Source organism: Perognathus longimembris, chromosome 11 (assembly GCF_023159225.1).
Source record: "Perognathus longimembris pacificus isolate PPM17 chromosome 11, ASM2315922v1, whole genome shotgun sequence".
NCBI classification, from domain to species: Eukaryota; Metazoa; Chordata; class Mammalia; order Rodentia; family Heteromyidae; genus Perognathus; species Perognathus longimembris.
Window position 1 is genome coordinate 19,198,488 of NC_063171.1, and position 14,718 is coordinate 19,213,205.

Consider the following 14,718-nt stretch of genomic DNA (forward strand, 5'->3'; position numbering starts at 1 on the left):
GAGAAGCTAGGAATATGGGCATGAGTCCCGGGTTTTGTGAGACTCTTATCTCTAACCACCAAACAGCTGCAAGTGGAGCTGAGGCTCAAAGTAATAGCCCATTAGCCTTGAACACAAAAGCTCTTTTGTTTGGGGGTTTTGTTGTTGTTGATATTTGTCTTGTGACTCAGAGAAAGCACTGAATAGTCTGTCAGTTCTTTCTCTGTCACACTAGGGACAGCTCAAGGGATGGGAGAAATACAAGGAGAGGGTTGCTGGGCTCCTGTGAGTCCAGGTAGAGCCAGGCATGTTTCTTTACCACTGAAATCCATCTGCTTTGCCTGCTCAGCAGGGAGAAAGGCACATTTGTAAGTTAATGCTGATGACACTTTAGCGTGCCCTCTGGGACCTGCTGTGGAAATTGTAGCTGCTCAGGGAACAGGACACCTGCACCACCACCTGCCCCCCCTTCAGCTCAGAGAAACAGCTGCTGCTCAGCCTTTCAGTTTAGAAAGAGGGACCCATGATGCCTTTGTGCCATCTCTCCCTTCACACGATTCAGGGTCATGTGAAAGACATGTGGTGATGACTTTGAAATACCCATTGCTTTCTAAGGAAGGGCTCCCATGCGTTCATGCCTTTTGTAACTATCTTTGTTAGCAGCAAGGATATTGAAGAGAGCCATTCTCCTGTTTCAAACCCAGATTCTCTTTCTTCTCCCATTGGTCCTGTACCACCACTGCCATGGCCTGTACCTCATACCTGTAAATCTAGCTACTAAGGATCTGAGATCTGGATGATAGAGGGTTACAATTTGAGAGACTCCATCTGCAATTGACTCAAAAAATGCCAGACTGGGGGAGCAGTTCCAGGGGTAAAGCACCAGCTGTGAGCAAGTAATCCTAGAAAGAGCACAAGGCCTAAGTTCAAGCCCCAATACACACACACACACACACACACACACACACACACACACACACACATCTAGTAGAGATGGCAATTCCATCTTTTCCTCTAATCCCTGGCCCCCCTATAGTCTCTCTTAGGTCAACCAACCCCTCTGGTCAGCTCTAAGTCTCCTTACCTTAGAGTCCCAGCTTCTGCACTGGATTTTTAATCTCATGGAAATACCTAATACAGTGCAGAGTTTTAAACAACGCTATGACAAATGATTGGTGTATGGGTTAAACATGTTGTACTAGGGTTTTGAACTTGGAGTCTCACACTTGCTACGTAAGCATTCTACAATTGGTAGAATTTAGAAGTGTAAAAGAAAATCCATGAAGTAAACAAATATGTGTCAGGCACCTTCCTAAGCATCTAAATGTCCTGTTGCATATAGTGCTGACAACATCCCTGTGAGACTTGCCATTCTTTTGTTGTTGTTTTTTGGTAGTTGTGGGGCTTGAACTCAGGGCCTGAGCACTATCCCTGAGCTTCTTTTTGCTAGTGCTCTACCACTTGAACCACAGAGCCACTTCTGGTTTTTTCTGTTTATGTGTTACCAAGGGGTTGAACCTAGGGCTTCATGCATGCTAGGCAAGCACTCTACCACTAAACCACATTCCCAGCCCAGAATTGCCATTTTTACTTAAGATGAGGAAAGAGTGAAGTAACTTTACTTTCCTCACCGGACGTGAGTGGCAGAGCCAAGACTCAAGCTGGTTTTGAGTCCTGAAATTAGAGCTGGAACCACACAGAAGCTAGTTCCTCCTTTACATATTCTTTGTAGATTATCTGCTCATTCTAGGCAATGCAGACTATACACTCCTATATTACTGACAGTAATGATGCAAGGGTCCACCAACAGTGAGACCTGGTTCCTGGCTCCTACTCCTGCCCTTGGGTACCCTCCCTCCACCACACTACCTCTTAAGAATCCTTGCCCATCTCACATCCTAGAGAAGCCCTGGATGGAAGCTCTGGGTGGCAGTGGCTTAGGAGCTTTCAGGCCAGTTGCCCAAGTAGGAGACACAACCAAACAGCCAGATGTGTTCCTATGCACCCAGGGGCTCAATGGGGTGACAGGTGGAGTGCTTTGCTTTTGCTCTTCCCACTCACTGTAATCTAGTAATGGTCGCTTTCCATTGGGGCCTCTGAAGGTCAGGCAGGGTCAAGCTACTGCCTGCATGAGCTTCCTCTGTATGTGAATCTAAGTACTGCCCAAAGCCCTGCACCCCCCTGCAAATGATGTGGGGTCCCCATTCTAGGTATAATTCCAAGGCATTAACCCTTGAGCTAGTCAGCACACCAGCAGCAAAGTGCATGTGACACCAGAAGCAGCCTTGAAAATACGGACTAGCTTCACCCTCTTTTGCAAAATGTGCACAGAAGCAGGATGGGGAAGGAGATGGTGAGGCCACAAAACTAAGAGCTAAATTTTGGACTCAAAGAAGTCCCAGGATTGTTCCTGTTTGCTCCTCTCCTTGCTTCCCCCCGCCCCCCGCCCCAAATGGACATTCTCTCCATAGTTCCTTTCAAGGCTTCTCTTTCACTTTCAAATAAACCTACTGTTTATCTTAAGAAAACAAAAAGTCGGGCTGGGGATATGGCCTAGTGGCAAGAGTGCTTGCCTCCTATACATGAGGCCCTGGGTTCAATTCCCCAGCACCATATATACAGAAAATGGCCAGAGGGGGCGCTGTGGCTCAAGTGGCAGAGTGCTAGCCTTGAGCGGGAAGAAGCCAGGGACAGTGCTCAGGCCCTGAGTCCAAGCCCCAGGACTGGCCAAAAAAAAAAAAAGAAAACAAAAAGTCTTCAGGTGGACAATGGTGGCTCCCACCTATAATCCTAGCCACTCAGAAGACTGAGATCTGAGTGAAAGCATAGGCATCGGCCATCCCAGAGGACCAGGCGGAGATAATCACAGGCAGGAGAAGAAGGTTCATAAGGAGGTTTGTTAGTGGGGCCATAGTTCCCACGGGAGAGGGAGCTACATGGCGTCTGCACCTTATCCAGGTGGCAGCTTCTCTCTGGGGTAAAGGGGAAGTAGTTAGGTAGTGAGTAGGAGTAGCTCATTAGGTATGGGTGGGTCTGGGGTCTAGTGGGAGGAGCTGAGGACCTGAGGTTAGGGAAATGCTAACATTCCCCCATTTGTTGTTTACTAATAACAGAGGAGGGGTACCAGGCTGGGAGTATGGGCGGAAGTTGTTTCTTCTGGAACTACTTCCTGCTGAAAAGGGGTGAAGTAGTCAGGGGTCCCTGATTATTATTTGGCCTGGTACCGCCTAAGAAGTATTTGACAGTTTGGTTGGTAAAAGTCCTCATCATTTCCACAATATGGTTATCAGGGCTAATGGGTGTCTGGTGTTCTCTGGCTACCTCCTGCAGCTTGGGCACATCAAGGAGTCTCTGGGGCTGGGGTCTTCAGGGTCCAGATCTACGATGGGCACAGCAGTGTAGTAAGAGGATGGCCTTGAACTGCAAGTTCCCAGGTGGCGACATCGGTGAGGGATATTATCCTGTTCAAAGAGACTTTTGAAAAAGTCAGGCAAAAGGCTGACAAGTTCACAGGACCAGTTAACATGAACAACATGGGAGAACACACCCTTGGCATAAGCCAGAAAAGTTCCATTTGGAACATAAACCCAATTGTGGCCCATTACAAGGAAGGAGAAATAACTGGACTGAGGGCAGGAAGGAAGTGTTTAGGGATAGTGGACTGGTTGGGAGTAACCAGTCAGAGGCTATATAGATATACATACAAATAGCAAGTAACAAAGGCAAGAATGCAAGTTTCAGTACAGATGGAAAATGGACAGGTATGGACATTAGGCGGGTAAACAACTATTCTTCTTGATCTCCCAGCTCTGATTAATTTTGAAAGGGCAAGTTTAAATTGACTCCATTTAAGATGAGACTTCATCTCCTCTTACTCCTCTCCATGGTTCCTTGTTGTCAGGATTGACCTCGTCCTGGAGGTCTAGGTGCTCATTGCTCGGATAGCTGGTCCCAGTTGGCATTCACAGGATTTGAACTCAAGGCCTGGGCACTGTCCCTGAGCACTTCTGCTCAAGGCTAGTGCTCTACCACTTGAGCCATGGTGCTGCTTTCAACATTTGGCTGGTTCTCTTGAGCCAAGCTTCCAGTCTGGCTCTTGCTGGCTAGTTGGGAGATGGAGTTTTAGAGGGATATTTTTTTCTGCCCAGGCTGGCTTTGAACAGCAATCCAAGGAGTCTTAGCCATAAAATCCCTTTTTATTTCCAATTAAAGCAACAGGAGAACAATAGGAGTAGAGCTTACCTGTAACTTGTTGAGAATTGACCAACAAGTACTTGCCAGAGTTCTGATGTAACACTTAGAGAACAGCAGACTGAATGAGATCCATGTGCCATCAAATCAAATCATATCATTTAACCTTACCGGCAGGTGGAAAAGAACACAAATGAATTAACAATCAAGAGGGCAAAGGGTCAGGACAGTACCAGCTTCAGCAGATCCGAAGTGGCTGTGTCTTCTCCATTCCGAATTGGCAGGCTTCATTAGTCAGGTGTGATGGAGGCAGGCAAGAGAGATGAGTTGGATCTGGGTGAAGCTGTTCTGCTGGGTGGCCTTCAAATTTCTACACAGACTGGTTAAAGACATTTGAAATCTCCCAGTATTCCCTGGTTGCTTACTCTGAGTACTCTGGCTTTTGTAGGCTGGTACCCTACTGGTTTAAGCAGGGTGACAACTTTAAACAGATTTTAGAAGGCTTGGGCCTTTAACCATCTTCCTAGTCATAAAATCCACACAGACCAAAAGCCAACCAAGTCTGCTCTCTGCAGCAGCCATGACAGTTTCTGAGACATGGAAGGGGAAGACACCAGTGCTACCTCAATGCAACCCTTGGCCACCAAACACAACTCTGATGTTTTTAACCTTGGAGTAAGTCTCGGTTGCAACTCTTGTCATGATAGGCCTCCTAATAAGCCCAACTCTAATCTGGGAGGTCGGGGGGTAGAGCCAGGGCAGGAGCACTCTGGGCTTCACAGGACTCCTAGATTCCCTGAGCAGTTTTCCATGCAAGAGAGAGAGAATAAGCAATCACTAGTAGTGAAACCAGGCAGTTTGGGAGCAGACTGTGGAGGAAGTGTCCTGTAGCCACCGTCTGCCACAGTCCACGCAGTTAACACACATGTCGACCTGCATCCTATAAAGCAAAATATCAATCCTAGGTCAAGAAAATCGAGGTTAGCAGCCACTTAGTCTATACCAAAGAATTGTCATGAACAGATGTACACTTGACTTTTAGCATAGAGAATAACATAAGGAATAACACACTGGTTTTACATTATTGTATACCACATGCTGCATAGGACTTTTTGGAGTTTTTCTTAGACACATTTGCTTGCATCCAAACATGATAAGTTTGGGTTTAAAACCTGGGTTTTTTCTTTTGGCTTGGAGTCTGGTGCACTGTGACTCCACCCACAGGCTGCAAAGGAAAGTTTAACAGAAGACTTAAAGTAAGTAATTTTGAAACCATGATGCCAGTTTTTACATGTTTTACCAACAGACAGACAGACAGGCAGACATACAGTTGTGCACAAGCTTTGGGGTGCACTTAGAATTTTTTCTTTTAAATTGGCCATGTAAGTTTTCTGGAATTCCAGTGGCAAAATGGTATTATTTTGCCCATATTTTAGAACCATGTGGTCAGTTAGAAAACAAAAAACTTTTCCTAGGAAACAACATTTTCACAGATGATCTGGCAAGGAAATGAAGAAGCCACATTTTGAGAAACAAGTTTTAGCTCCAATGGGGAGCTGAAGTGGGATGCTAAGACCAGAGAAGGTCCAGGAGATGGGAGACAGGATATGAACAGAACACAGACATGTGGCACGGCGTAATGGTGGCGGGGCTGGTCGAGCCTTAGCATGCTCACAGCAAGACACATTCACCTTACAGCATTTGAATTGCAAGGCACATTTGAATTGCAAGGCCACAGTTATAGAGTTTAGGGTGGGAGGGGAAGGGCCAAGTCCCTGCCCTGCCTCAAGGAATTAGAGGAATTTTGCATGCCCATTACCTGGGGGATGGGTGGGCTCCATCTCCCAGAGTTCTTGGAACTTTGATGGAACCAAGAAGGGGCTTGCTAAAATCAATTTTATTGTCCACCACGTGGTCAATGCTAGAGAAAACAGTATTTAGCCAACGACAAGCAGACTTTAACCAAATCTCCAAGCTTAACAAGCATCAATCAAAGCAGATGTTAAACAAACATTGGTACCTTTGGAAGCTAGTACCAGCCCATCACAGGCAGGCAGGCATAGAGAGAGGCAAAAAGACACACACACACACACACACACAGAGAGAGAGAGAGAGAGAGAGAGAGAGAGAGAGAGAGAGAGAGAGAGAGAGAGATAACTCCATCTACCCGAGCGCTCATAGAAGTTATGTGAGTCCCATAAAATATTCCAAATTTGTAAGATTGGGCTCAAACTTGAGCAGCTTTAGACTGTTCCCCACTTGATGAGTGACCAAGGAGCTGAACTAGAGAAAATCCAAGCTCCCGGCTAATAGTCACTCACCCTGGTTGGAGTTTCAAATCTGTTGTGGTGGATGATTGTGCCCCTCCCATGGTAAGTGATTAGTGGAGCTGAGGAGTTAAATACCAAGCCTCCTTGGTATTACTCTGGTCAGCTGAAATGTGAGAGACAATTAGCGATGGAATCGTCACCCCAATCACTGTGTCTCGAGCGCGGAGTATGGCCCTATGCTATGGTCATTGAGTAGGGCTCGGAACTTGGCGCCAAGATTTTTGGTGTGGCCCTGAAGCCACGGCCCTGTCGCCCTATGGTAAATCGGAAAATGGGATCCGAGCCCTCGTTAAGATGATCACTGACTGTGAGGGCAAATTTGTAGATTGTCGTGGTGGATGGAAGTAGAGTGCTCAGTCAGGAGAACTTACCTCAGTGGTCGTCTGGGTGGGCTTAGGACAGCAGAATAGGTCCCGGAGGCAGCTTGGACCCCCCAGAAATGGGGGAGCAAATCCACCGGAGAACCTATCCCAGTTTTCGGCACCAATGAAAGCATAGGTATTGGCAATCCCAGAGGACCAGGCGGAGATAATCACAGGCAGGAGAAGAAGGTTCATAAGGAGCTTTATTAGTGGGGCCATAGTTCCCACGGGAGAGGGAGCTACATGGCATCTGCACCTTATCCAGGTGGCAGCTTCTCTCTGGGGGTAAAGGGGAAGTAGTTAGGTAGTGAGTAGGAGTGGCTCATTAGGTATGGGTGGGTCTGGGGTCTAGTAGGAGGAGCTGAGGACCTGAGGCTAGGGAAATGCTAACACTGAGGGTCATGGTTCAAAGCCAGCCAGAGCAGGAAAGTCTGTGAGACTATTATCTCCAAAAATAAAAGCTATTATTATCTCCAATAAAAGCTCAGGAACAGAGCCCAGTCCCTGAGTTCACACCCCAGGACCTCTACCACAAATAAATAAAATAAAGTCAGGAGAAGGCAGTGGGCAGGAGGATGTTGTCAGCAGCTTGAGGAGTGGCCATTGCTGCTGTGCCAGATGGGCCTGCCCTTACAGGGGTGTCAGGAGACAGAACGCTCTGAATCAGCTCTGAGACTTGGCAGAGATACAGACATGGGCAGGTATGGCTTTGCTTAGAGCTCTTAAAAGAGTATGATGGCTAAACCAGTTTTGTTTTGTTTTGTTTTTTAAGGAAAGATGGGAATGGTATGCCATCTATAGAGTAGAAAATCCCTGTGACCATTCCAGCCTGGAGCTCTCTGGTACCTATGATTCACTACATCTGCAGGATCCTTGAGCCCAGAGTGGATGAAACACTAGAGCAAGCTGAAAGAAATCTGAAAAGCTGTTTAACCCCTGTGAAATAGACAGGGATAGTAGAAGCGAGAAACTGTCTATTCTGCATGTCCTTCTCCATGCCTAGACTGTTTTATTTTCTGTCTGCAGATATGACTTAGCTATTAAAGATCTTAAAGAAGCCTTCACTCAGCTTCGTGGGAACCAGCTGATTGACTACAAGATCCTGGGGCTGCCGTTCAAGCTGTTTGCCTGTGAGGTGAGGACAGGGCCTGCTGGGCAGGAGGGCTACCAGGCACTGTCAACTGCTGACCCTCACAAGCTCTTGTGAAAAATCAATATGACTCTTTGACCTTAGGACTCAGATTTTTGTTTTCCTCATGTAAAGACCCAAAGAGCTGGGAGCTGATGGCTTACACCTATAATTCTAGCTACTCAGAAGGGTAGGATCTGAGGATCAAAGTTCAAAGCCAGTCTGGGCAGGAAAGTCTGTGATTCTCTTATCTCCAATAAACTATTCAGAAAAGGCCAGAAGTGGCTCTGTGGCTCAAGTGGTAGAGTGCTAACCTTGAGCAAAAAGAAGCTTGGAGACAGAGCTCAGGCCCAGAGTTCAAGCCCAGGACGGGCACAAAGAAAAAAGAAAAGACTCAGGGCCAGGTGTTTCTGGCTCATGCCTATAGTCCTAGCTACTCAGAAGGCTGAGATTGAGGTCCCCATTCAAAGTAAGCTGGGGAAGAAGAGTTGGAGAGACTCTATCTTCAATTGATCATCAAAAAGCCAGAAGTAGAGGTGTGGCTCAAGTGGTAGAACCTTGAGTGAAAAAGCTAAACAAGAATGAGAATCGTTGAGTTCAAGCCCCAATATTGAACCAATAAATAAATAAGAAGGAAATAAAGGAAGAAGAAGGAAGGAAGGAAGGAAGGAAGGAAGGAAGGAAGGAAGGAAGGGGAAGGAAGGAAGGGAGGGAAGGAAGGAAGGAAGGAAGGAAGGGAGGAAGGAAAAGATTCAGGTGGACTGGAGATGTAGTTCAGTGGTAAATCATTTGCCTAGGGTATGCAAGGTCAAGGATTTGATCCCCAATGTAAATAAATAGCAAAGAAACTCAGATGCCTCATGGAGTCATTAGTTAGGTGAGGCAGTATATTTTTATTACCACTAGGCTTCAAAATGCATGCAAACAAAACCATGAGTCCGTTGGGCTTTCTGCAGAGAGACTGGACCTGTGTATGGACTTATAAAAGTATTCAGAATAATTTGCATGCTTTATTTGGTAATTCCGGCTAATAGGCTATTTGCTTAGCATTTTGCTAACAAACCCAAATTCATGGGTTCAGTCCCCTCACAGTAGCTGCTGTAACCTTACTAGGTTTCCAGCTCACTCTCTCTTTTACACACACACACACACACACACACACACACACACACACACGACTATTAATAGTTCTCTACCCTGAACTCTCAGTTGACACTCAAGAGAGAGTGAGGACACCATGTTTCCAATCTGCCCTTTCTTGCTCAAAGAACAGCTGAAAGCAGGAATTTCTAAGTAAAGCTTTCCATAGAAGGACAACTTCTGTATTACCAAAAAGGAAAAGACATCACTGGCTTTGACTTAGCAAGTTCATGTCCTTTCTCTAAGCAACCCTCTCCTCCCCCAAACATACACCAGAAGCTTTAAAAACTAAAATTCTTGTGAATACTACAGGTCTTTATTTAGAAGAATTCCTGAGAGGGGAATGAAGGTGGGGTGGGGAGACAAAGTCCCTTGCTTTATTTTCTCAGGCACAAAAAGTCAAGTGTTCTCAGGGTTGCTCAGGGCTAAAAGTAAAAATAGAGTCCACAGCTGCACTAGGTCCCTGGGGACATGTGGCCCCATCTCCGCCCTTCAGGAGACTCGGGGCTCACACCACTTCTCACAGACTGGGAAGAGAAGACTTTGCTCTGGGAACTGACCAGCATTTGGCCAGATGCTAGAGGAGAGACTCGCAGCCATGGTGCTATTGATCTGGAGAACGTTCTTTGGTGCACTGTGGGATCTTCATTGTAATGACCCAAGCTGTCACCACACACTTCCAGTCCCCTTATACAGATGAAAGGGCTGGCTGACCAGCTGGTTCTTTTCTGGAGGAAAGAGGATCACACTGCAGTGGCATTCAAGCTGAGCTCCATCGGGGAAAGTCCTTCAGATGGCTGGGGTTGAGATGACCTGAGGCACAGGAAATACTGGATGAGTGGGAGGCTTCTCTGCAAATGGAGACCCATTAGTCATTTCCCTACTTTCAACATTCTAGTTAAAGAGCCTCAAGGTATTTCTAGCCACCAAATCAGGAGAACTAGCGGGAAAATGCTCCAAGAGAAGGTGACTGAACACCAAATCAGTTCTATTTTTTTTTTTCCATTCTTGGGGCTTGAACTCACATCACTGCTGTGCGCATGTGTGCATGGCACCTGAGTGCTGCTGGCAAAAGGTCACTGTTCCTTCCATAGAACCTTTCCCCAGGGATGCCTGAGTCTTGTGATGACACAGTAGCCGGTGTCCTTAGAGTGAGTCAAGATGTTAGATGGTGTGTCAAATGCCACACGCCTTCATCTCTACAATACCCTCTTTTTTCAGTTAGGTAGGGTTTAAAAAATTTTTTTCCTGCCAGTCCTGGGGCTTGAACTCAGGACTTAGGTGCTGTTGCTGAGCTGTTTGGCTCAAGGCTAGTATTCTACCACTTTGAGCCATAGCTCTACTCTAGCTTTTTTGGTGTTAATTGGCAGGTAAGAGTCTCATGGACTTTCCTGACCTGGATAGCTTTGAGCCACGGCCTTAGATCTCAGCCTCCTGTGTAGCTAGGCATGAGCCACTGATGGCTGGTGTGTTTTTTGTTTTGGTTCGTGTGTGTGTGTGTGTGTGTGTGTGTGTATCTTACTAATACATCCAGTTGTTTGATTCTGTGTGTAAATTGTTAAGTATAATAAAAGAAACAACCCTGAGCCTACAACCCAGGTAAAGACATGGTAAATGAAGAGATTATTCGGTCTGACTGTCCTGCTCCCCTCCTCTGTGTGGACCCCAGCTCAGCTAGGTTGGGCTTTGCCCATGGAGTTGCCTCATTTCCACGGCTGTGTTATGGTCTTGTTACTCACGTGGCCCAGGCCGGGTCTTGTGCAGGAGGGTGCACTTGAGGACCTTCTCTGACCCTGTACCTGTCCTGTGGCTCAGGTAGGATCTGACTGAGAAGACACACACCTATGTTTTAGGCCCAACTCTGCCTCGTTAAGAGGCCCTGGGCAGGATATCCTCCTCCAGCACAGTGGTTCTTGTCCTCTTCTGACCTATTTGGCAGTGTAAGTTTACACATGATGTGATGCTTTCTCAGTGCCATGTTTGTGCTTGACATGAGCAAGACTAATAATCTTTTCTTAATATATATTCGAGGCTTTTTACTAGCTCTCCTTCTTCAACTAGAATCATTCAATTTCTATCTGCCTTGCCTGAATCTTGCATTTCTTTTTAAAAAATAATTTTCTTGTAAAGGTGATGTACAAAGGGGTTACAGTTACGTAAGTCAGGAAATGAGTACATTTCCTTTTGAACAGGGTCACCCTCTCCCTCATTTTCTCCCATTTTTCCCTCCCTCCCTCCTTCCCTCTTGCCACCCCCTCAAGTTGTAAGGTTCATTTCCAACATAGTGTCTAGTGAGTATCACTGCTGAATTGGCTCACCCTTTGTCTCATTATTTCTGTGCAAGATTAATATTTATTAAATAAGTTCAATATCCCCAGGAGAGCTGTATTCCCTACATGTTCACAGAAGCTCTTTTCTGGCACCTTGACTCAGATTGGTCTTGAGTTTTGTGTATGACCTCTGCCTTTCTAGGTGTTGTATAATATTGCTTTCTTGTACGCCAAGAAGGAGGAATGGAAGAAGGCAGAAGAACAGTTGGCAATAGCCATGAAGATGAAGTCAGAGCCCAGGCATTCCAAAATCGACAAGGCCCTGGAAAGCGTCTGGGTGAGGGTACTGTTGATGTGGGGGGCAGGGGGACAAGAGAATATCTTGGGCTCTTACTTGTTTCTGAGGACACCATGAATGGGGGACTTTGTAACATCGTTACAGTTCAGATCTTGAACAATGCTAAGAAGTCAAGGCTGTGAGCTAAGAGGATAGAGGCCCTGAGTCCCTTATAGTGGGGCTCCACAGCAGCCCCCAGGGAAGAGGATATTAAGAACTATGCTGTGATGTGCAGTCTTCAATCCTGCAGGGCAATGGCTATATTTGTTTGTTCACCTTGGAGCTCTCACAGCCCCAACTCAGTGCCAGAACGATGTGCCTCTCCACAACTGATCTATTGATAAATTGCCAGTCACCTGTGGCTCCCGCCTGAAATCCTAGCTACTCAGGAGGCTGAGATGTGAGGACTGAAGTTTGAAGGCAGCCTAGGCAGACAAGTTCCCAAAACTCTTATCTTCAATTAACCAGTTAACAAAAAAGGGGGGGAAAGGTATGGCTCAAGTGGTAGAGTGCCAACATTCAGTGAATAAGCCAAGCAAGAGTGCAAGGCCCCGAGTTCAAGCCCCAGTACCACCACACACACACATATATATCCAACCCAGCAACCTCAACAACAACAAAAATCAGTTATAGAAGGAATGGTGAAAATTGTCTATAGCTTGAGTACTAGCATATGGAAACAATGCTAATTTTCAGTAAGATCTTCAACGCCAAGAACTAGAGAACTCAGTCAGTCCTTGTATGTCTGTCTACATCTACAATTCTGCTAAGTCCCAAGACAGCACTGCCATTATTTTGGCTTAAGTCCTTGTGTCCTCTATGCTGGGAGAGAACTGGCTTCCCCAAACACCACAGAGTGGGAGGGGTAGCTCCTAGGGAACAAGGGTGCTGGGCAAACAACAGTAACATAAAGTGATATTAAAGCCAGCTGCTCCTCCCTCACATTCCAGAATAACAGCAAGATCTGTCCTCCCAATATGGGGAAGAAAGAAAAATGCTTTCATAAGATTATTGCAACTGTTCAATATGAGCTGCAGGTCAAGTCTGTCACCCCCATTTGCAGCATCATCATGGGGACGGGAATCAGATGTTCTGGTCATTTGGTTGATTCCTTTTGGGCTATGGTTGAACCATCTAGATTGGTGTAAGCACGCACCCTCTGATGCTTTCACAATGATGAAACCAACTGTGTAAACATTTCTCAAAAGCTATTGCCATGGTTGAGTGACAGGTGGCGGTCTTTTGATACAGAAACAGAAGCTGTTCGAGCCAGTGGTGATTCCAATGGGTAGGCTGTTTCGACCAAATGAGAAACAAGTGGCCCAGCTGGCCAAGAAGGATTACCTAGGCAAGGCTATGGTAGGTGCCAACTTGTCTTCCCCATCTCCTAGGTCCTGGGCCATGTGGGACAGTGTGGGAGGGGCTCGGGAAGAGACAGGCATCTTGTGGCTCTGCCTCTGGAGGACAGCAAAAGACTAGCTTACAGTGACAAGATCTGCCTCAAAATGCTACTAGGGATTTTTCTCCTGGTCCCTGTCATGTGTCCCTTCCAGCCTGGGCCTGGACAGAATCCCCTGAGGCGCTCACTGAATATGGAGAGAACCACACTGGAAGTAGAGCTGTGGCTCAAGTGGTAGAGTGCTAGCTTTGAACACAAAAGCTCGGAACAGTGTCTAGGCCTTGAGTTCAAGCCCTAGGATCTGCACCAAACAACAAAAAGTGCATTGGCTTTGACATTTGTAAAGGAGCTGGGTAACTAGATCTGGTAGCGCTTCAGAGGCCAGAAGGAAATGACTTAATAGAAATACCTTAAATATCCACCAATGAATGAACGGATAAGTAAATCCTGGCATATCTATATGATGGAATGTTACTCAGCCTTAAAAATGTGGTACAGAAACAAAAGCTATTTAAGTTAGTAGTGATTCCAGTGAGTAGGCTGAGCCTTGAAAACACGGATGAACCTCAATAACTATGCTATGTGTAACAAGCCATCACAAAAGGCCATATGCTCTATAATTGTATTTATAGACAGTCTTTAAGTGGATAAATCTACTGAGATAGGAAACAGGCTAGGAGGAAGGAGCTGAAAACTAACTGCTTAATGATATGGCATTTTCTTGGGGAGTGATTGAAATGTTTGGAACTAGCTAGAGATGGTAGTTCCAAAGCAATGTGGATGTACTAAGTAAGTGCCACTGAATTACTTCAAATAGTTAATTTGATGAATTAATTTATATTAGGTGCATCAATCAACTTATAATTAATTAGTAATTGATTAATATGAATTGCACATCAAGAAAGATTTTAAGAGGGCTGGGGATATAGCCTAGTGGCAAGAGTGCCTGCCTCGGATACACGAGGCCCTAGGTTCGATTCCCCAGCACCACATATACAGAAAACGGCCAGAAGCGGCGCTGTGGCTCAAGTGGCAGAGTGCTAGCCTTGAGCGGGAAGAAGCCAGGGACAGTGCTCAGGCCCTGAGTCCAAGGCCCAGGACTGGCCAAAAAAAAAAAAAAAAAAAAGAAAGATTTTAAGAGAGAGAGAATGTTAGCTTGGGTTACTGGTGGTGGTAAAGTAAAAACTAGCTGTGAACTGTGCTCCAGTGGCTCACACCTATAATCCTAGCTACTCAGGAGGCTGAAATCTGAGGATCCTGGTTGGAAGCCAGCCCAGGCAGGAAAAGTCTGAGAGACTCTAATCTCCAATTAATTATCAGAAAAGCCAGAAGTGGAGCTTTGGCTCAAGGAGTAGCATGCTAGCCTTGAGCAAAAAGAGACAGTGACCAGGCTCCAAGTTTAAACAAAACAAAACAAAAACTAGCTTCTTTGGTTGCAGGAACTTCTAATCCTCAAGATCTGTTATGTGATACTCGGCCACCATCACTACTGGAACCCGTGATAATGATAATGGACCTGTGGTGTGCCCTTGAGGATGGGGAGATGATGTTGGGGAGAGCAGAGCTGGTGGAGCTCTCACA

General features: G+C 46.1%; 1 protein-coding gene across 1 annotated transcript in view; it reads left to right on the forward strand.

Moving 5' to 3' along the window:
* Positions 1–14,718, forward strand: part of Ncf2 (neutrophil cytosolic factor 2) — a 34,794-nt gene that overhangs the window by 6,536 nt on the left and 13,540 nt on the right. The window contains exons 3-5 of the mRNA XM_048358057.1: positions 7,889–7,997; positions 11,604–11,738; positions 12,990–13,097. Of these exons, the coding sequence (XP_048214014.1) occupies positions 7,889–7,997; positions 11,604–11,738; positions 12,990–13,097 (352 nt within the window). The remainder of the gene's footprint in view (positions 1–7,888; positions 7,998–11,603; positions 11,739–12,989; positions 13,098–14,718) is intronic.